Genomic DNA, 22539 nt, shown 5'->3' with positions numbered 1-22539 from the left:
GGGTATAGAAATGACTTAAAAAAAAAAGAGAGAGGGAAAGCATCATGAAATGGGTAAAAATGGAGCCTTATTGAAACATTTCAGTACCTCTAAGCTTCAGAGGAAAGATGTCCCATTCATCCATTCTTTTATGTATTCATTTGTTCATTTGACGTTTATTATGCACTCACTGTGTGCCAGGCACTGTGAGTTAAGAAAATGAGGAAATGCCAAAGTCTGTGGACATGCACCACCTCAGGATGATGCAGAGTGGCAGGGCCCATTAAATCCGACTGGAAACTGAAGGTTCATCCATCCATCTGTTCATTCATTCATGCATTCTTTCTACAAATACTTGCTGAGCATTTATCTGCTCTGTTGTAGGTCCTAGGGATGCAGCATTGAAAAGACTAGACCAAGTCCCTGCTCACATGGAGCTTACCCTCTTGTGGGGAAATGAGCGACAGCCAAAAAACACAGAAGCATATCAAGGTATGTCAGAGACTATGAAGGAAAGGAAAGCAGGCAAGGTGCTGGGGGCATCACGGGGTGGAGCCTGTGACATCCTCATTCAGTGAGGTCGCAAAGAGGGATTCCCCAGACCCCAGGTCAGGCACAGGGGCCCTCTACTTTGCCTGCTGGAACACGCAGGACTGAGCCAGCAAATTCTGTCCCTGAGTAACAATGAGAAACGCATCCAACAAAACATCTATGCATGGAGGGCTTCCAGAAGAGGTACCACCGTGCCAGAGGCTGGAGGGAATATTCCATCATCCTCTTCTTTTGTTTACCACAGCCATAAACGGGGGTCATGAAACCAGTCTAATTCATGGCACTGAAGCAGCTAATAAAAAGTGACTACAAAGGACCTGGGAAATGAAGTGCTAGTTACAGAAAAGGAAGGCAATAATAAAGGTCATCTCTGCATCAGGGAAGCAAGGGCAAGTTTCCCTGGCACCACTGTTTTACTCATTCTCATTAATGGGAACAGGCAAGATCATTTATTGCTTCATTTCCTCCAGAGCAATAAAGTGTTAAAAGGTTGGTTCTGATCAAATGTCAGAGGGCCCACTGTGATCACCAAAGTGTAAATGAACCTAAATGAGGCTGATGGAGAGTTCATCTCACACTCCTTGTTATGCAAGAAAAAGAGAAATTGAATAAAGTTAGGACGAATCCATTGCTAAAATGATTATCACGGGGGAGAGGAAGGAAGCAAATGTGTTCTGAGTATCAACTATGTGCTAGTGGGGACAACGTGCTGTATGTTTAATCATTTAAAGGTCACTGGGAGTCAAGTGTCATTATTAGTGTTTGATCGAAAATCTGGGATCAGAGAGGTTAAGTCTCCTGCATAAAGTTACACAGCCTATACGTGGCAGAACGTAACCCACATCTACCTGACTCCATAGGTAGCAGGTCCACAAACCCAAGGAGGGAACACAAACATGTGCCGCCTCCTGTTAGAAGACAAACAGGGGCAGTAGGGTTGCTGTGAACCGGAGAACACCTCATCCACCTGAACGTGCACAAATGCAACGCCTGTTGTAACACTTCGCAGGAAAGCAAAACACAAGCAGAGGACACAGTCCAATTGGTTTACTTCAGGGGTCACCTCAAACGAGCTGCAAAATTATAGGATGGAAAATCCCTTTGATAGGAGACAAAAGACCAAAGGTGTGGCCCCTTCTCCCCTACTCATGAGCTGTGTGAACTTGAATAAGTTTCTAAACCTTTCTGGGCTGCACTTGCCTTTTGTAAAAAGGAAATCTCTCTGTCCAAAGGAAGGAGGCTGAATCTGATGACCATTCAAGGTGCCTCTTAAATTTGAGATCTAGGAAAACCATTCTTGGAAAACTGTGGACATAACCAAATTCCTAAAGGGACCAAGGAAAGAATCTGGCCCTTCTCCACTAAGGTTAGGTTTGATTGGCTGTTACCAAAGGCAGAGGTCAGCTCTTAACCTCTTGCCACATTCACTCAGACACACAACACACACACCAGTCCCCCCACAGAAACACAGCAGGAGCAAATGCACACAGGACGACACATCACGACCCAGATAGCCACTGACCTTCCAAATACTGGGTTCAGTTGTTTGGGGATGTATTTGTCCCGGTCTTTGATTTCTGTTTGGCCAAGCTTGATCACAATGTAGGGATCTGCTTTGCCGTCTGGATCAGCTGGGCTGAGATTAAATGCCTGAAGAGGAGAAAGAGAACCCTTGTGGCCCAGTGGTTCTCAACATTGCCTGTACACTCAGATCACCTGGGAGTTTTAAAAAATATGGATGCCCGCGTTCCATCCGCAGATTCTAATTTAATCGGCCTTGAGCTTTGGGACTTTTAGAAGCTCTCTAGATGATTCTAGTGTGCAGCCAAGGTTAAGAGCCACCGCTTTAGCCTCTCCATTCTGCCGCTGAAAGAAAACTTACCAGCTTTTCTCAAGTCGAACTTTCCCTAGAGTCATCTGCCCAGTGGAAAGTAGCACTTGACAGAGTAACGAGCACCAAGCTGGACAGGAGCCAGAAGGCATGACTTTGAGTTCTGATCCCATGTCTTATGTGATCTTGGGCATCTATCCGTAAAATCATGGGGAAGGGGGCACCTAAAGGCTCACCCCACAACTGATGGGCTCTGAATCCATGACTCCATCAGGCCTGCATTTAGCACTGGCCAGGTGAGTAATGGTCTGTTGCTCAGAGTGAGGTCTGCTTCCAGACAAGCTGGGCCTTAACTCACCACAGGGAAATGCTTTGTAAGGGAAGACCCGGCGAGGGGGCTGGAGAGGAGTGATAAAATGGAGAAATTCTGCAGAGATGAGAGCTGAGTGAGAAACGATCCTATTTTTAGGACTCTGGCCTACAGATGGAATGTATAAGCACACAAAGCTCTATTTTCCAGGATGTTCATTTGGGCACTGTTTAAGAGCCACATTTGTAAACAACCCGTGTGTCAATTACTTAGGGAGAAACTCAATCCAAAACACCCCTTCCCTCACTTGCTCTCGTCACATCACCGAATTTTAATTCTTTATGTAGCAGTTATCTCCGACATTCATCTCATTTATCCGTTCCTCTGTTGATTTTTTATGCTGTCTTCATCCCCACACCACCCCTGGCTGGTATGTAATCTCCATCAGGGCAAGAGCACGGTCTATCGCATTCATTATATTATCTCCAGGACCTAGAACAGGGTCTTAGGATTTGTTGAAAGGATGAATAAACGGATACTACATTAATTCAAGAAAACACTAGGTGGTTACTACAAAAAAGAGGAACACCTGTATGTACTGATCTGGAAAATATCCAGGTGATACTTAAAACAAAAAGAGAGAGATTAGTATGTAATGCATGAAGCAAGACTCTGTTAAGTAAATACTTGGATGTAGCTATAGGCTAGTATAAATACAGTTGATTCTTAAAAACATGGGTTTAAACTGTGCAGGTCCACTTACACATAGGTTTTTTTTTTCAATAAATACAGCATAATACTGTAAATGTATTTTCTATTCCTTATGATTTTTTTAAATGTTTATTTATTTATTTTAGAGAGAGAGAGAGACAGCACGAGTGGGGGAGGGCAGAGAGAGAGGGAGTGAGAGAATCCCAAGCAGGCTCCACACTGTCAGCACAGAGCCCGACGCGGGGCTCGAACTCACGAACCGTGAGACCATGACCTGAGCTGAAATCAAGAGTGAGACACTTCACCTACTTTACTGTAAGAATACAGTATATAATACAAATGATATACACAATACATGTTAATTGACTGTCTATGTAATCAGGAAGGCTTCCGGTCAACAGTGGGCTATTAGGAGGTAAGTTTGGGGGGGTCAAAAGTTATACATGGATTTTCCACTAAGAGGGGTTGACACCCCTCACCACTATGTTGTTCAAGGGTCAACTATAGATCTGGATGTGTTTACATATTCATAAGAAAAGTAAGTTATTTCTGGGCATAGAATTGCAGAGGTGAGGAGATTTGATTTCTTTTTCGACATAACTTTTAAGTCGTATTATTTTTTACATTTTTGGATGTTTTATTAAACGAAATTAACTTATTATTTAGTTCGTTGATTAAATCTTAGCGTGAGAGAGCAAATCACACAATCACTGTTACTAGCACTGCCAGTGAAACTCACTGACTGTCCCTAATTGCAGGGAATCTATCTTCTCTGCAACCAGGGCCACCACCGACTTACTCTCCATTTGTCCAAGCCCCGCCCGTCCTCCAGTTCCAGCCCACACCCTCCCACACCCATGCTGCTTCCTGAGCAGAAGCCTCATCCGTACTCCTGGCCTTTGTCTATAGGATACCAGACACATGAAATGCGTGCTGTGGATATTTGCCGAATGAGCAAATAAATAATAATCCTCTCCAATCTCTGTGGTCCAAGATATTTCTCCCTCTCCTTCCTACTGTTCCTACCCTCTATTTCTGGATTCCCCAAAATACGTTCCAGAGAACCATAGTTCTATGGGATTTTCTGCAGACGGGGGAATAAAGGTGTGGGGCAAGAAGTTTAGGAAATGCTGCTAAATATTCAATAGTTAAATAGGCTTCTTTCCTTCTGGAATTCTCTCATACCTTGAATGTGCTAATGGGCTTTGCTGGGGAAGGAAAAAATTATTATGGGAAATCTCAGGGGTTGGGAAAGGGAAAAATTATTATGTGCACTATTTCTCAAAGTTATTTGAACACAGGGTCTGTTTCCTGAGGAATGCATATTAATGATCTCTCCCATGCCATAAGTGACCTCCTGAACAAAATGTTGAAAAGGTAGTCTAAACTATCCTATGGGTGGGTGTTTAATATAGATGACCCAGAACTGCCAATGATTCTTTATAAGTACTTCTAATCTTTCCAACTAGATTGTCACTTCCTTGAGGGCAGAGACCCTGTTTTGTTTTGTTTTGTTTTGTTTTGTTTTGTTTTGATCACCACATCCTTGATGATTAGAACATGCCAGACACATGGTGCTGCAGAGGACACATGGAGACCGCATCACGGAAAGGCAACATTTTCATTTTCCCTGAGTATTAGCAAATAATTTATCTTTGTTTTATGCTTCATTTATGTTTCTAAAAAAGGGTGTAGGCAATTTAAGCAAGGACTTGGTATAAAATAAGACTACTGCAATCAAATAAGATTATGAAAATCAACTCCAAGGGCAGGAGATGAAAACAAATACATGAGCCACAAAGGCTCAGCAGAGATTTGCTTTGATGGAACATTAGATCTGGCCCCAAGCTTCCAGGCAATCAGGTCAAAAAGTTTCATAATCAAAGTGTAGTGCTCTCAACCAAGAAACAGACTCTTAACTGTAGAGACGAAACTGCTGGTTGCCAGAGGGGAGGCGGGTGGGGGGACGGGGGAAAGAGGGGATGGGGATTAAGGAGGGCACTTGTCCTGATGAGCACCGCGTGATGTATGGAAGTGTTGAATCACCAAATTGTACACCTGAAACAATATTACACTGTTAACTAACTGGACTTTAAACAAAAACTTACAAAAAGAAAAAAAAGTGTAGTGCTCTCATTATCAGAAAGCAAGAAGCCTAGAGCAGAAGCAATATTTTTCTTGCAAATACACTTGAAATGAAATTTCTCACTGCAACAGTGGAGAGGCATCGCCACGGGGGAGGACTTCACAGTGACGGCTGCCCTGGTCGGCCCTGGTTCTGCTCTCTTGCCTGTGAGCTTCCTGTTCCAGCCTTAATTTGGTTTTCTCTCCAGCTATCAGGCAACCACAGAGAGCAAATGAAGCCACCCAGAGCTGTCTTACCTGCCCGGGAAGTATCTTCTGTAAGTGAAAAGCCAGCAAATGTGCATGTTACCAACCAAACTTCATACCCCTGTTATGGTTTGCAGTGTGTGTTCTCAAAATGCTGTGTTGAAGCCCTAACCCTTAATGTGACTGTATTTGGAGATAGGGCCTTTAGGGAGCTAATTAAGGATCTATGAGGTTATAAGGGTGGTGCCCAAATCCAACAGGACTAGTGCCCTTATAAGAAGAGGAAGAGATACCAGGTCTCCCCTTCCCTGTCTGTCTGTCTGTCTGTCTCTCTCTCTCTCTCACACTCTCTTGCTCACTCACTCACCCTTGCTGTGTGTGCATGTGTGTGTGTGTGTGTGTGTGCGCGCATACATGCGCACAGAAGAAAACCCATGTGAGGACACAGTAAGGAGGTGGCCATTTACGAGCCAGGAAGGGACACCTTACCAGAAACCAACTCTTATGGCTTGATCATGGACAACCTTGATCATGGACTTCCAGCCTCCAGATCCATGAGGAAACAAATGTCTGTTGTTTAAGTTACCCAGTCTGTGCTATTTTGTTACGGCAGCTGGAGCAGATTAAGACAGTCCCTCAGAGTAAACAAGGGTGGCTTACCGCGACAATGTACACCCTGATCAGGACTTTGACCGGGTGGTTGGGAGGAACCCCTTGCTGGATTCTCAGCTGCCCACAGTCCTCAATGCTGGAATCCGTGGGGCTCTTGTAGATGCAGAAGGAGCCCTGGAACCGCAAAGCATGACTCAGTGAAACAAGACGGTCATGTGGCCATCAAAAGCCATCGAGGGCATAGTGCTGGGAAAATGAGCATCGCCTGGGACCCAGCATGACCTGGGCTGGCATTACCCTTGCCTCTGGGTGTCCTCAGGCAACTCATGTAACCTGCTTGTATCTGAGCTTCTTCACGGGACATCAGGGAATTGGTATTGGTGCAGTGACACCCCCCTCACATTGTCAGGTGAGGAACATAAACAGGAGCATCAGATAGGATGCTGAGTACCTTATACAAAGGGGCACTGAGCTCGTACTTTCTCCCACCACCTCCTTCAAGCCTGACTGCAGTATTTCCTATTTTCAGATGCCACCACTGAGGCTCAGGGAGGTCAGGTATAAGATCATGAAGCTAGCTAGGATTATGAAGAGTGGTGAACTGCGGTACCTACACTATTTCCAACGTGCTGCCCTGCATCACATGGCCCAGCACACTGCAGTTCAGAGTAAGTGCCGACCCCTTTGTGGTACTGCCACCAGGAGTCTGCCAGAATGAAGGGCTAGTGTTGTTTGATGGTTTAATTATCCAATTGGTAGATCTGTATAGATCATATATTGGGTAGGTCAGGGGTGGAAGAAGCAAAATAACATTCAGTGATCCTTTTAGGTAACAACTCTATCTCCTTATATCCCATCAGACTGAGTTCCAACTCACCTCCCTGGCCACAAACCAAATATCTCAAAAGACAGGGCTAAGCCTTATTGAGTTCCAGAAAGAGTCTTGTGTAAAGACTAAGGGATTTTCTAACACACTTCCCACACCGCAGTCTCATTAACAGAACTGAGTCATATCTGACATTTTACAGACAGGAGACCCAAATAAAAGAGTTAACTTTGGAACTTGCCTTAAACTTCCCTATGACCCGGTCCCCATCGAGGCCATGGTCATCCTCTGTAGATTTGCCTCTGAAGAGTTCAAAGGTTTTCACCCAGTCTTCAAAATGGTTGAATTCACTCTCAAGGTCACCATCATATATCTTTAGGGAGAAGGGAGAAGAGTGAGATCAGAGGAAGGACTCTCAAGGTCACCATCATATATCTTTAGGGAGAAGGGAGAAGAGTGAGATCAGAGGAAGGCAGGCCCAGGACTGATTAAATGAGAAATGCCAAGATTCTCCAAAACCAGCCTTGATATACACCCACTGGAAAAATCTAACAAGCCACTGTTAATTTATTGTTAGCAAGATAAGGAATATGATTGAGTCAGCACTCCTAGAACTAACTACCACTCTGAAATTTATAAAACCTTTTGGATAAACTTTGAAGTTCCAACAGTGTGGCTACACCAAAATTAAAAAAAATTTTTAAATTTTTAATTTTATAAATTATAAATCTTATAATTTATATTTGCAAATTTATAAAACCTTTTGGATAAACTTTGAAGTTCTAACAAGTGTGGCTATACCAAAATTAAAAAAAATTTATATGGCTATAAATATGAGAAACTTTTTTATAGTGAATTGATGTCATTTGGTTGTTGGACATGGAATAATATTCTGAAGACATTCAAATCAGTAAATGATCATTAAGCACCTAATTCTTTACACATAAGGTGACAGAATATTTGTTTTTGTTACCATACATACAGTCATGGATTTTTCAAGTGTGAACTTATGTATATACACTTTAGAAATGCAAAATCAAGTTGAGTTTTAGGTTTGGTAATATAATTGAATCACATAGTCAAATTTCCTATCAAAATTACTTATCCAAATTTGTTATATGTAATTTTCATACTCCCAATTTTTTTTCTTTTTTTTTAAAGTTTACTTATGTATTTTGAGATAAAGAGGGAGAGAGTGTACATGCACATGAGCAGGGGGAAAGCAGAGAAAGAGGGAGAGAGAGAGAATCCCAAGCAGGCTCCATGCTGTCAGTGAAGAGTCCAATTCAGGGCTCGACCCCAAGAACCATGAGATCATGACCTGAGCCAAAATCAAGAGTTGGATGCTTAACTGACTGAGCCAACCAGGAGCCTCAATGCTCCCAATTTTCATATTCATAAATATGCCTCTAGCTAATAGCCTCTGACTAATGTTAAGATTGGTCTGACAGAGCTGACTGTAGGGAGAGTAAAAGTCGTGCTATTTTGATCATATTTTGAGCATGATAATGTCCATCTCTGAGAGCTGAGCCAAGGGGAACTCATCCACTGCAAATTACCTTGCTGGATCCAAGTTAACCAATATAAGTTATGCCCCTTCTTAATATGAGGACATTGAAAACAGAAAATTAGCAAGCTCCACTGTTTGGGCTTGCATGCTTGTTAAGGTTCATTTCTCTGCATCCATGATTATAATGAAGACAAAGGAAGTTAGTTCAGACAAAGGCATTACTAGGGTTGACTGACGCAATAACAGAACCCGCCTCCAGAGCCTCCCACCCCATCCATGGCCAAGAGGGCTGTGTCCACACACTTGCAAGACCGCCAGGTTGGGGATTTCTTCTTTGAGTTTCTTCTTGAGCATTTTGTCTTTCTTCTTCTTTGGCCCATCTTCTATATTCACCACCACCTCGTCTGGTTTCACCCCTGTGGGTATTTAATGGAAATTGTTAGGCTTCTCAGGGCTGTTGAGAAGGAACAAAGTCAAACTCCCTCTTTCCCTTTGTTCTGGCATGTATGTCATGACTTTTGTTTCCAAAAAGAAATAGCAACATTTCGCTGCAGGATTGGGAGGAGATGTCACTCACATAGCAATGCAATGACATCAGATCCCCCCCGGGGCCAGGCAATGTGCTGGCCTGTCCTGGTATATGTAGGAATTCATTAAACTAGGCACAGAGAGGGAAGTAAGTAAGCTGCCCAGTCATCCAACTAGCTAAGAACAGACTCAAGTTGGACAGCCTCCAAAGCTTTTAGTTGTATTTCCTCTTAGATCTGCTTAGGGACTTGAGATTCAACTAGTTCAGCAACCTGAGGCTCGATATGCTAAGGGTCTTGCAGCAAGTCACAAATGTAGTTAGAGAGATTACTCAGGAATCTTCCAGGAGCAGTCTCTAAGGAAAAGACCGCCTGAAGCAGACCCCTGGCTCTGCTATTTCCCAGCCATGTAATCTTGAGCGGGCTCCTCAACCTCTTTGAACCTCTGGTTCATCATCTGCAAAGTGAAGATACTATTGCTAATGTCATGAGGCTGGTCTTGGGATTAAATCTGCCAATTAGGAGTGGCCCAAGGAACCGAGTGAGCCTGGTTCTGGTTTTCCTATTTCTCTCAAGCTCACCTGAAACAGCACCGGCCACTTGCTGTCACTACTGATTTTAGGCCAAGGCCTACCCTTGTAGGTCATTTCAAATCCCGGCCTCTTTCATCCGAATTTCTACCAAGCCAGATCTACCCGATCCTCGTAAACTGGGTTGGGAACCTAAAATCCAGGTCGCCTCTATGAAAGCTCACCACACCGGTGCTGGCCCGTCACGCCAGCTTCCTCCTGCTTTTGCCCTGCTGTTTCTACATCAAGACAGGAGCCAGAGGGGCGGTTCCAGCACTGAACTGAGTTCAGGAGCCCTGGGACCTGGTCCCAGTCCAGCTCAAATTAGCTACGTGACCTTTATACGGTATTGTTCTTTATACAGAGATTGTTACTCACTTGGGAAACGAGGGAGCAGAGAACTACCATGCTTCTCACTGCTTCCTTTTAGAAATTTTCTCTCCCCAGTGGGAGATTCCACACTCACATACCTGCAGGACAGCACCTTACCTGCATTGCCTCTTTTCTCCGTGGGATTGCTCTCCTTCTCCTTTGAGAGAAGAAGGAGACAAGATTATGACACTGCCATGCCTCATGTGTGGATCCTGACTGCAAACAGCCCCTCTGCATTCTGAGAGATGCCATCCTAAAAGACTATGCACACTGTCCCCAAGTGAAGTCTCGCTGACAGACCTGGAACCTGACTACAGCGAGATGGCCGGCCCTACGGAAGAGGTGCCCCCATGTCCAAGAAAAGAGCCAGAAAGCTGCACACTTTCTTGTCTTCTGTGCCCAGCCCCTTCTCAGCTACTACCTCTCTCCCCCTATTTTTCTACCTCTCTGGAATATCATCCAGTCTGCACCGTGGATCTTACCTGCTGTCATGCCAGGCCATGGGGTTGTCCCAGGGGTAGGGGAGGTTAGCAGAGCAAGGGGAGAGGGCTGAGCCCTCCCTAGAGGTGGTCGTGCAGCAGCAGGAGGGAGTTGGGAGGCAGGGACCACCATTTGGTTTGTTTATTTAACTACACGTCAGTATTCATGGGAGGTCCTAGTTGAAGGCACTACGGGCTTTCCAAATGCAAGAATCAGAAGAGTTTCTATTCAATTGAATGTGATGATACATGTGACTAATTTTCCTTTCCTTGTTGACTCGAGGATGAGAAGTTTTACCAAATTCGGCCACTGGGCTTTCCCTTGAATCTCTTGACCCACTTTCCAGTGGTTCTCCTGCTTTATAACTCAATCCCTTTCTTGTTCCACGTGCACGAGGCCCTGCTTTGGCAACCTGCTGATTATTCCCATTCGCTAAGGCCAGGTCCTCTGCCTCTTCTTGATAACTTCCCATATGACGTTAGAATCCTGCTGGAGACTGGGGGGCCCCCTGATCCGGGTATCTCCGGATGCACCTGAAGCCCCCATTGCTATGCCCATCTATCTAGAGACCCCCTTGCTTGTGGCTGGATCTTTATGAGTCTGACGTGGGGGAAGATCTCCAGATGCTATGCCAGACTGAACATCCTTCCAGCACTGACAACAGAGCCTGCATCCGAGGGTCAGCCCCGGCCAGAGGGTGAAGACTTTGCAATTCGGGATCCCTGGTCCTTCCAGGCTTTGAAGCTTTCCGCAATTAACAGCATCACACCTGAGAAGGCCCTACCTATAGCGGAATCTAAAAGGGGATAATGTGGAATTGAGGGGGGTGGAGGGTGCTGTGTTTTCTTATCAAATCCCTTGACTGTCACAGCCAGGGGAGACCCTACCTTCTGTGCTTTCTTCAGGGAGGCATAATATTTGGACCACCAGTCAATGACGTTTTCAGCAGATTCATCCGCTATGGTCCTCTTTCTCCTTTTGGTTGACCTTCGGGTAGGTTTCCTGACATTCTGGCAAGGAATGAGGGATGGATTATTAGTTAGGCCTGGTGGCTGGCTGGTTTCCTGAAGAACAGAACAGATGGAGGCATGGGCGGATTTTGTGGCTGAAGCTCTCTGTACCACTTCAGTAAATGACCCTTTCATCACCCACCCATACATTCACTCATTTATTCGGCAAACATTTATTATTATTTAAACACAGAAATGTGAGATATTGTGCTTGGCTCTGGGGACCCAAGGGGAGTGAGAAACTATCCCCACATTTGGGGATCTTAATAGTGTGCTATGGCAGAAAAGGCATTAGCTGCCGAGCAGTTAATATGAATTTTCAGATTCTCAGTGTCCTCAACTAGGGGGCATTCATACCTGCTTCCTTCACTGTTGTGAGGATTAAGTGACATCATGTAGACAATTTCCCTTTAGCATGATTTCTAATTCGAATGGTGCAAATCAGTGATACCAACAACATAAGTAAGGCAGTGTAGGAGAGACAACGATACGTAAACAGCAGAAAGGAGGCATTTGGGGAGAAGACAGTGGTCCTACGACAGACTCATCACATGCTCATCATCTGTTTGCTCTCAGACATCTCTTGAGGACCTTCAATGTGCCAGGCACTTTATCGAGTACAGGAGGCACAAGGATTTTTTAAAAAATTATCTGTGACCTGGCAGGGCCCACACTTTTATGGTGGCAACGCACACTTAAACTGGGATTCCAACATAAAGTGGCAGGTGCAATGCTGGTGGGGTGCAGAGAACCCCTTGAGGTTCCCTGGAGGGTCACAATGAACATAGGTAAGATAGGAACAGCCTGAGCAAATATCCATGAATCTGTCTTACTCTGCTTTTCATTTCAGCCTTTACCATTTGCTGGGCAGGCAATCCCTCAGCTTTCTTAAAACTGCCTCCTTCTTGGGGATCCTGGGTGACTTAGTCAGTTAAGTGTCTGACGTTAGCTCAGGTCATGATCTCAAGGTTCATGGGTTTGAGCCCCACATCAGGCTCTGTGCTGACAGCTCAGAGCCTGGAGCCTGCTTTGGATTCTGTGTCTCCCTCTCTCTCTGAGTCCCTCCCCTACTCACACTCTGTCTGTCTCTCTCTCTCAAAAATTAAATAAATGTTAAAAACTTAAAAAAAAACCCACTGCCTTCTTCATTTGGTTGATACACCCGGATTTTGCACTCAAACTTAGGACTTAGAAAGATTCATCACATTCTTGTTTTATGGCTCTTTGTGTATTTCTTAATCTTGCTTTCCAGAAACTCAGCTGAGGATGAGGAGTCTCATTTCTCTTTAGATTCCAGAGACTTTAGCTTTTTTTTTTTCTGGTCTTGCTTGTCCTTGTACAAAGTAGGTTCTAAATATTTGCGGAATAGGCCTAGATAAGGAAGGAAACTATTGTCTTTCCATGTAATGAATTGAGAGCAGTTTCTGTTCAATTAAATATGACTGCCACAGTTGACTAGCACTTGAATTTCATATACACTGACTTCTCTGACTCTACAGCAATGCTGTGAAGTAGGTATCAGTATACTCATTTTGCGGATGAGGAAACTGAGGCTCAGAAACACGAAGTTCCTTGCTCCTGGTCACACAGCTGGCAGGTGGGAGGATTCGTATCAAGTCTCCGGTGCAAAGCCTTGTAAATACGAAGAGGGGTTATGTTCTGACCTTAGCTTTGCCATCTTTTGGTGCTTCCTCGTCTGCAGGTTTGGGTTCAGGCTCAAGCATAGGAGATGAGTCAGGGATGTCAACCATGCTGGTTGGTTGAATCTGGGCAGAGTCAGGTACCACGGTGGGAGGAGGCTCAACATCCACATAGATCTGATCTGTTGGCGGCTCCTGGGAGGAGCTGAGGGATCCAGAGGGCTCAGCGGCTACCAGCGAATCTGAAGCAGCTGAAATGGAAATACATCAGGTCAGGAAACTGGGCTGCTAAACAGGGTGGCCATTTCAGAGACCCATTCCTGGGAATCAAACAGATCTAGATTCAAATACGGCAAGTTCGTAACATCTCTGAATCTCATTTTCCTTATTTATAAAATGACAGTAAAACAAAAAACAAAAAAAACAAAAAAAACAACCCGGGGCACCTAGGGGGCTCAGTCAGTTAAGCATCTGACATCGGCTCAGGTCATGATCTCACGGGTTTGTGAGTTCAAGTCCCACATCAGGCTCTGTGCTAACAACGCAGAGCCTGGAGCCTGCTTCCGATTCTGTGCCTCCCTCTCTCTTTGCCCCTCCCCTACTCTCACTCTGTCTCTCTCTCTCTCTCTCTCTCAAAAATAAATAAAAATGAAAAAGAAAAGATGAAAAAAAACCCCAACCCATCTCACTGGGGGATAAGTGAGATCATGATGTAAGGCATCAGGAATCGATTATGGCTGTACTTACTATTGATCCTTCAGACTAATTTTAAATAACTGTGGTCATAAGGAAAATACATATCAAGGTTTAGGACACAGACCCTCTGTACGGATTGTTTTTTCCCAGTGCCAGTTAACTCCAAGAAACTTTGGAGGCTCCAGAGGTCTGTGAACTCCTAACTGCAAGCTTGACTCTGGGCACATGAGAACATGTGCTTGTCAAGACATAGGGGTAGGTTCCTGGACTTTGTGAGATTTTTAACTGGACTGTCAATCCAATACAAAGGTCATAACACTGTCCTTTCTTGCCAAGGGTCCTCTTGTCTCCATTTTGTGCCGTAGAATCCAGTACTTAGAAATATTTCCCAGCTGGGCTCCTCCATGGCTGCGTGGCCTTCAGAGTTTCTCTTCCCCAGTTGCTAACTTTTCAATGCAGATGCAATTCCACAAACACTTAATGGGCATCTACTCTGTGCTGGGCACAGAGTTGGAAAGATCAGTGGGACAGAATAGAAAGCTCAAAAATAGACTAGGGATGTATGGCTACTTGATTCATGAAAAAGCTGACAGCACAAAACAATGGGGAAAGTCAGGATACTCTTGGGGGTGGGGTGGGGGGATGATGTTCCTATGGAGGGAACTGTAGCAGGATCCCTATCTTAAACCATATACAAACACAAATAACTGAAGATCTAATGTGAAAGTTAAAAACATAACACTAATAGAAGAAAATACAAAACAACATTTTTGTGACCAAGAATTAAGAAAGCGTTTTCTAACAAAATTCTGAAAGAGCAAGACATAAAGTTAAAAATTCAGACGGATAGGATTACACTAAAATTAAGAATTTCTGTTCAAAGATGGAGACCACAGGCAGGTTAGCAGTTATCAGACTAGGAGAAGATATAATCGACAGGATATTAACATCTAGAATATACAAAAAAATCAAATGTTTTTTAAAACACATAAAACATGAGCCAGGGATGTGAGCACGCAAGTCACAGGAGGGAGATCAAGACGGCAAAAGCATGTGAAGAGATGTGTAAAATTCAGTAGTAATCAGAGACAATCAGGCTAAAATAAAAATGAGATACTACTTTATACCCAGCAGAGGGGCAAAAACCAAACCAAACCAAAACAAAAACTCAGAAATTTGGATAACGGCAGGTGGTATTGGGGAAGAAGAAAATGGTACTCCAGGTGCAGAATGGTAGCAATGTAGACTGGTGTAGACCAGCACAGCTCTCTAGAGCGCCCTCTAGCAGTACTTGGTGGAATTACATCTGCACATTCCCTGTGAGTCTGTAATCTCACTCCTGGATGTATATTCCAAAGAAAATCCCCCGCAGGATCCTCCCTTGGGCAGCACTCACTATTCACAACAGCATCATTGGTGGAAGTTGGGAGGTGGAGGTAGCCTAGGGGTCCAATCTCAGGGGAAAGGAAAAGCAGTGTGGGGTAGATCAGCAGGTGGGGGTAACAAGCTAATGTACACGCAGCAACATGAATAGGTTTTAAAGCATAGCTTTGAGCAAAAAGAGTACGAAACCCAATGAAGATTATAGCATCATATTATATACGTCGATTAAATGGACTGGAATTTTACAAAGAGGGGCAGTGTGGGGCCTGTGGTGGGCAGGGGGTTGGGAGAAGGGATGTGGAATAAGGCACAGGGGGGCAGTGGTATGAAACAGAGAAACAGAAGCTTGGACCAGACCAATGATGACTGCACAGCATGAACAGAGAAGTGCAGTTAACTCAACTCTGCCCCTGAGATCCAAAATGGAACAAATCAAAGTAACAGCAAGCAAAGAAAAATGTCAGGGAGCAGAGGCGGGAGGGAGCTGGAGTGATATTCGTGGAAGCCCTCTTAGAGGAGCTGACCCTGGTGTCATTCTTAGAGTTGGAATCTGGCGGCTAAAGGAGCTGAGGGCACTGTGGGAGCAAAGTCTTCAGAAAGCTCCGCTTGACTTGACCGTGGGGCATCCTCTTCGTGCGGGGTCCCATAGCAGAACCCTGCAGGCACTACGGCTTTGGAGTCTGAAGCTCCAGAAAATCTAGAAGGCACTTCCTACCTTGCTCAGCTTGGGTTCCGTCCACCTGTGAGGTGAGGGCCAGGGGCTCCTTGGATTTACACAAAAACTGCTTCAAGCAGTTGATGGTGTAGGTGCCCACCAGGGTGCTCCTCCCGAAAGCCCTCCAGTCCACCACGCAGATGCTGAGGGGCGGGTGCAGAAGTTCATTCTCAGGCAGCTCCTGGGAGGAGAGGCCAGGGTGAAGTGGGGACACTGCTTCACTGAGCCCAGCGGTTGGTACCCTGCTGACCTGTTTAGGGACCGAACCAAAGCAACCCAGGCACCCATCTTCCCTCTGTCCCTGTCTTGTCATTCTGTCCCCCTAGGTCACCGCTGCAGCTAGTCAGAAGTCTAGAGCATTGCCTTCCAAGCCAGGGAATCATTACCCATAATAAGAGGGATGTGGCACTAACAAGTCATTCCAGGTGTAAATTACAAAATTCACAGGCTGTCAAACTCTTTATGGCAATAGTTTTCAAGCCTGTTTGGTCATTATTTACCAGCAGAACTCTCAACTCAAGTGAATACTGACCCAGGCCCAAGAAAACAGACAGAAGTGGATGCATGACAAATGGAGCTGAGGGTGACGGGCCAGCACCCTCCCTCTTCTGTCCCCCCTGGGGGTCCCAGAGGCCTGACAGTGAAAGGTTTGTGAACACCGTGCACATTCCACAATTCCAGTCTCCACTAATTTAGAAGATGCATCCGTTGGAGCTTAACTGGGTCGCACAAAGCAAACCTTCACAGTTAGTTCCAGATCAGAGCCCAAAAATGTGTGTTGAAATATTGACATAAACAGAAGCGCAGGGGTCAGAAAACGTCACTTTAGAAACAGAAGTTTGCATGTAAGCCACTGATACGCTACGTACAAATAATTTTTTAAAAATCCAACTGCTAAAATAAGTCTCATTAAGGAAGCTTCTAGGCCAGTGGTTCGCCAACTTTAGCACGCATCAGAATCACCCAGAGAACTCGTTAAGCCAGGGGGCTCTGGGCCGCAGCCCCCGGCAGTTTTGATTCAGCAGTACTGGGGCGGGGCCTGGGAATCTGCATTTCTAACAAGTTCCCAGGGGATGCCGATGCTGAGGAATTGGGGGCCACACTCTGGGAACCACCGTCACCTGCCTTGATCTACCGAACCTTTAAAAACAAAACGACACAGCAGCAGTAATAAAAGTCTGTCTCATCCCATCCTGAGAGCCCCGCTTTTCACTAAATTAGACCATTGTGCCTCGTAGGTAGTGGACACCCCCAAACTGCAAAGCATCTCCCCAAGCCAAGTAAGTGAAGGAGCGGGGGTTCCCTCTGTGGAAATGAAGGAAACGAGTGGGCAGGAGAAGGGGAGGCTGTACCACTTCGAAAGCGTCTGCCTGGATGCTGAAGTTCGGGTTGTTCTTGTAGCTCTGGATCACACAGGACTTGACTCCCCGGCCCGCACATTCGATGAGGACCTGAGGGCGATCCACCGAGAGCAGCTGCACCTTCTTCATTTCTCGGACTCCCCAGAAGAGAACCTGGCGGGAGGACCCACAGAGCTGTCACTCGGGGACCCAGGGAGGAGCCAGCTCGCGGCACCGGCCTGTAGGAAGTCAGACCCGCTGCCCCGGGAACTACGGTATGTTCTGGGACGGGCTGGACAGCTCCCTGAAGGCCGTGTCCCATCACCCACGCCTCATTTCCACCCCGCACTCCCCTCAGACAATGCAGGCGTGTAGACCAACGCACCACTGCCCTCCTTAGCCCCAAAGAACGAGTCAGTCTCCCCCTGCACCATACCTCAACTCGGTATTTACTCAGCACTGGCCGAATGCTGGCAGGAACTGGGTAGATGTGGGTGACATCTGGCGGGTCCACGGGAGGAAGTCCTTGCAGCCCGGATGATGGGACCTACCACACAGAGCAAAGGGCTGGTCAGAAGGTCGGGGAGAGGCAAGGAAGACCAGCCGCTACGCCACCGCCTCACCCACACGACACTCACTCGGCAAAAGTAGTGATTCCAGGGTCAAGTAGAGACAAGACAGGGCATTTTACCACACTTGATTATTTATTCATTAACCAATGTTTATTCATCGATACCTTCACCAGGTGACCAACATTTAGTGAGCACTTACGACGTGCCACAAAGTTAACAGGCTTAGCGTTCGATAAGCCCACAATATAGAGGAGGTCCTCACAAGAGGATGGCATGTCACCGAATGACAGGGGTTGGGGGCGGAAAAGGGCTCTGATCCGGTTCTGAGCTCTGAGACTTAAGCACACCCCCACAACGCACTACTACAAAAGAGATTCACAGTTAGTCAAGGAGAGACTACGTCTTCATCAGTGAAACAGAAATGAAGTCTTCTGAAGACAGACCTCCAGGAGGGAAAGGTGCCATGTGGTATGCACTTGGCCGTACAGAAACCACAGGAGGGGGGCCCCTGACTGGCTGAGCTGACTGAGTGTCCAACTCTTGGTTTCCGCTCAGGTCACGATCTCACAGTTCGTGAGTTCAAACCCCTCGTCAGGCTCTGCGCCGATAGCGTGGAGCCTACTTGGGATTCTCTGACTCCCTCTCTCTCTCTGCTCCTTCCCACGCACACTCTGTGTCTCCCTCAAAATAAATACATAAACTTTAAAAAAAGGAAACTACAGGAAGGATCATTGCTGTGTCCCACTGAAATCTCACACAAAGGGCTTGGCAAGTCTCCTGTGAGCATGCCACACTGCCCTTAAGACCTGGCCTAACGCCTACATCTTCCCCAAATCCGTCCCTGATTTGACCCCGGTCTCTGTGGCCATTCTCCTACCTACCCTTCAGTCCTTGGAATACAGCGTGTCTTCAGTGGAAGCTTAGTGCCGAAAGCAGTGGACTGAGCCTGGACACCGGGCCCTGCTGTGTGACCCTGTGTGAGTCCCTTCCCTTCTCTGGGCCTCAGATATCAGGCCAGATGACCCTTCAAGCCCCCTGAGGGTCAGACGCATGGGGCATGCTTATCTGACCTGGTCAAGAGGAAGCCTCTGTTTACTTCATTTCATCTCTAAGCCCCTGGAGCATAACTCCACATCCAGTGGGTTCCTGATAAATGTTTATTGGCTGACTGACACGTTAGCTCCATATGCTTGGAAAAGCTTAACTGCTCATCAAAACCTGCAAAGCACAACATATCACCATTTTTTCACAGACACAGTCTAGTTGGCAACGGCAGATGTGGTTGAGGTAATTATAAGAAAGCTCTGACAAAGATGACAGAAGACACCGTGGAGGCCAAACAGGCCGAGGACAATGAAGCTGCGGAAGCAGATGACATACAGGTGCTGGAAGCCACGAGGACGCGCGCCCAGTACTGCCCGGCCGTGAGCGACTCAGCCTGCAAAACCTGGCCTCCCCAAGAGAGCTAACTGCTCCTCTAGCTGTGGGGGGAAAGCCCCAAAACAGCTGTGGTGGTGGCATCGATGGGGCCCCTGGCTGGGCTTTTGTAAAAGTACCACATGTTTCCTCATCCGGGGCCCCTGGAAAATGTCCTGAAGAAGGTCTGTCCCACGGTGCCTGACAGATGCCCTTGAGCTCAACACGGACCTTGAAGGGCTCCACACTGCGGTGTAGACTGAATGACTCTGCTCCCAGCCAAGATTAGACATTTTCACAGGGAAATGGGTCAGCTGCTGGCTTATAATTGGGCCCAGAGGAAGAGAAAGAATCGTTACGGGGCACTTGGGTGGCTCAGTAGGTCAAGCGTCTGACTCTCGGTTTCAGCTGAGGTCGTGATCTAGCAGTTTGTGAGTTCGAGCCCTGAACTGGGATTGGGATTGGGATTCTCTCTCTGCTCGTCCCCTGTTCACACACACACACTCTCTCTCAAAATAAATAAATAAACTTAAAGAGAGGAAAAGAACCCTTACGAAGGCAAGATGTAGGCACTGGAGGTGGGTTGAATAGGCTGGTCCAAAAGCTGATATCCCAGCTCTAATTTCCCAGTGGAGACAAAATCTCAGGACCTCAAAGGAGGTCCAGATGCAGGGCCAGGACAAAGACCTAGGGTAGCAAAATTTAGGGAGGTGCCACTCTCAGGGCCCTAGTCCCAGCCCTGCTCATCAGTGACTGAAAAGTCACTGCTGCTCAGAAGCCCTTCTGCATCCTCCGGGTCCCTCAGCCCATCATTTATACTTGCATTAGCCCTCTCCTTTGGTGCCGTGGGCAGTACAGTCTAGACCTCCATTGATTGCTAGCTGTGTGAACTTGGCAAAGTTGCTCAGTGTCTCTGAGTTCCGTCATCTTTGTGAAGCGAAGATCACGATATCTAACTCGTGGGTTGCTGTGAAGAACGTCGGGGACAGCATGCAGGGCACTTAGCACACTCAGGCACGTGCGAGTTCCCGAGAAGCAAGCGTCAACCGGAAACGGCAAAGGCGGAAGCTCAAATGCACACCATCTTACTCTTCAGCTGGATTCAGGCGATCTAGGATTCCTAGTGCCCCAAATGACCTCAAAAGCGAATTTCAATCCTTGTGCAAGGAAAACAATATCGTCCTAGGCTCCAATTTTCTCTACATATTTTTGTGAGCAAGTGAAACATGTTTGAAAATATTGTATCGAGGGTCTCCTATGAGAGAAACATTAGTGTTGGCTTCCACGTGTGATGTGGAGAGGACTCTCATCCATTCTACTGCCAATTCATCAGTCAATCCTGTGGACTGCACAGAATCCTCTTTTTTCATGGCTACACTTTTTAAAAACTATTTTTAATTTTTTTTAAATGTTTATTCATTTCTCGAGAGAGAGAAAGAGACAGAGCATGAGTGGGGGAGAGGTAGAGAGAGGGAGACACAGAACCTGAAGCAGGCTCCAGGCTCTGAGCTGTCAGCACAGAGCCTGACAGGGGGCTTGAACCCACGAACACAAAATCATGACCTGGGCCGAAGCTGGACGCTAACCGACTGAGCCGCCCAGGTGCCCCTCATGGCTACACTCTTGATCCAAGTTCTTCAGTCCTCCAGTATGGATTACCTGAAGAGCCTCCCAGTCGCCCTCCTTGTTTCCCCTGGGCCCCTTCAACATATACTCAATCCAGCATCCATAGTTTTCAACATAAGTCAGATGCTCAAAATCCTCTCTTGGCTCCCCGTCTTTTATGGAATAAAAGCCAAACTGCTTACAGCACTCCATGTGATCTTCCTCCTCTGACTTCGTCTACACTCCACTGCAGCCACACTGATGTCCTTGCTGGGCCTTGAAGATGCCAGGCGTACTCAGGCTTCAGGGGCTGCCATTTGCTGTTCCCTCTGCATCTAACGCTCTTTGCCCATACACCTGCATGGCCTACTCACCAGGACCTTCCAGGTCTTGACTTAAATACCACTCTCTCAGTGAGGCTTCCCTGGATGCCTAAAATGTTGACCCTGCCCTCTCCCCCAACACACATTCCACTCCACATCTCACAGTGCGTTACCTTCTCTTCTTAGCATTTATCACACTGTTGTTACCTTACAATTTACATAGTATCCTCTATTGTCTTCCCCTCACTAGAATATATGTCCCATGAGGGCGGGAGTTTTCTGTTTTATTCACTGATGCATTTTTTTTAATGTTTATTTATTTTTGAGAGAGAGAGAGGGCGTGCGTGAGCATGAGTGGGGGAGGGGCAGAGAGTGAGGGAGAGAGGGAATCCCAAGCAGGCTTCACGCTGTCCGCACAGAGCCCAACACAGGCTCCACCTCACGAACCATGAGATCATGACCTGAGCCGAAATAAAGAGCCGGACACTAAACTGACTGAGCCACCCAGGTACCCCTATTCTTAAGAACATGCCTGACACATAACGAACACTCAATAACATGTGTTTGCATGAATGAATGATTGAAATAGTCCTGCCTTCAAAACACTTATAGATTAGTGGATATAAGCCTGCAAACAATTGGCCTTACCATAGCCTGAATTTTAAAAAGAGGCAATGTGCTGTAGAATGGTAGAAAACATTTGATTTGACTGAGGTGAGGATGGGGAGAGCTTCCCGGAGGAGGCATCTCTTGTTCTGAACTTTGGTGATGACCATTATCTTAAATGGAAGAGCGCAGTGCAGAAGCCGGTGTGGGCAGAGGGAAGACCTTTCTGGATGGGCTAACAGCAGGGCCACAAACAGAGGAACGCACCTGTGAGGTGAGGCCAGGGAACTCGGAGTGGCCTGGCATCAAGAGGCCATAGATATGCAGAGTAATATGAGGAAGTGTGAGGCTGAAGAAGCAGTTTGAAGACAAGTTTTGGGAGAGCTTGAATGCCAAGCTACAGAGATCTGACATTCTCCTATTCTCCTTCCTTTCCATGAGATATGAAGACTTATCACACACACACGCACACACACACACACACACACACACACACACACACACAGAGTTTCATAGTCACAACATTTAGAAACGTTTGGATCTTCTGAGTGTTTACCATGGTAATAGGATTCCAAATATTCCAAATCCCCAAGAGGGATATACTATGAAGCATTTTCCTAAGT

At 46.3% G+C, this 22539-nt stretch overlaps 1 protein-coding gene across 2 annotated transcripts in view; it reads right to left on the bottom strand.

The window, feature by feature from the left end:
• The window catches only part of FER1L6 (fer-1 like family member 6), a 164489-nt gene that overhangs the window by 31686 nt on the left and 110264 nt on the right, over positions 1-22539 (bottom strand). For both annotated transcript variants that reach the window (XM_019459903.2, XM_053896193.1), the window contains exons 23-32: positions 17831-17941; positions 17407-17568; positions 16055-16235; positions 13285-13511; positions 11498-11620; positions 10248-10287; positions 8966-9078; positions 7394-7525; positions 6375-6500; positions 2054-2181 (exon numbers count right to left, since the gene is read on the bottom strand). In XM_019459903.2, coding sequence (XP_019315448.2) covers positions 2054-2181; positions 6375-6500; positions 7394-7525; positions 8966-9078; positions 10248-10287; positions 11498-11620; positions 13285-13511; positions 16055-16235; positions 17407-17568; positions 17831-17941 — 1343 coding nt within the window. The remainder of the gene's footprint in view (positions 1-2053; positions 2182-6374; positions 6501-7393; positions 7526-8965; positions 9079-10247; positions 10288-11497; positions 11621-13284; positions 13512-16054; positions 16236-17406; positions 17569-17830; positions 17942-22539) is intronic.

The sequence above is a fragment of the Panthera pardus genome, unplaced genomic scaffold (assembly GCF_024362965.1).
Source record: "Panthera pardus isolate Hobbes unplaced genomic scaffold, ASM2436296v1 HiC_scaffold_7, whole genome shotgun sequence".
NCBI lineage: Eukaryota > Metazoa > Chordata > Mammalia > Carnivora > Felidae > Panthera > Panthera pardus.
This window is presented reverse-complemented; position numbering and strand designations above follow the sequence as displayed.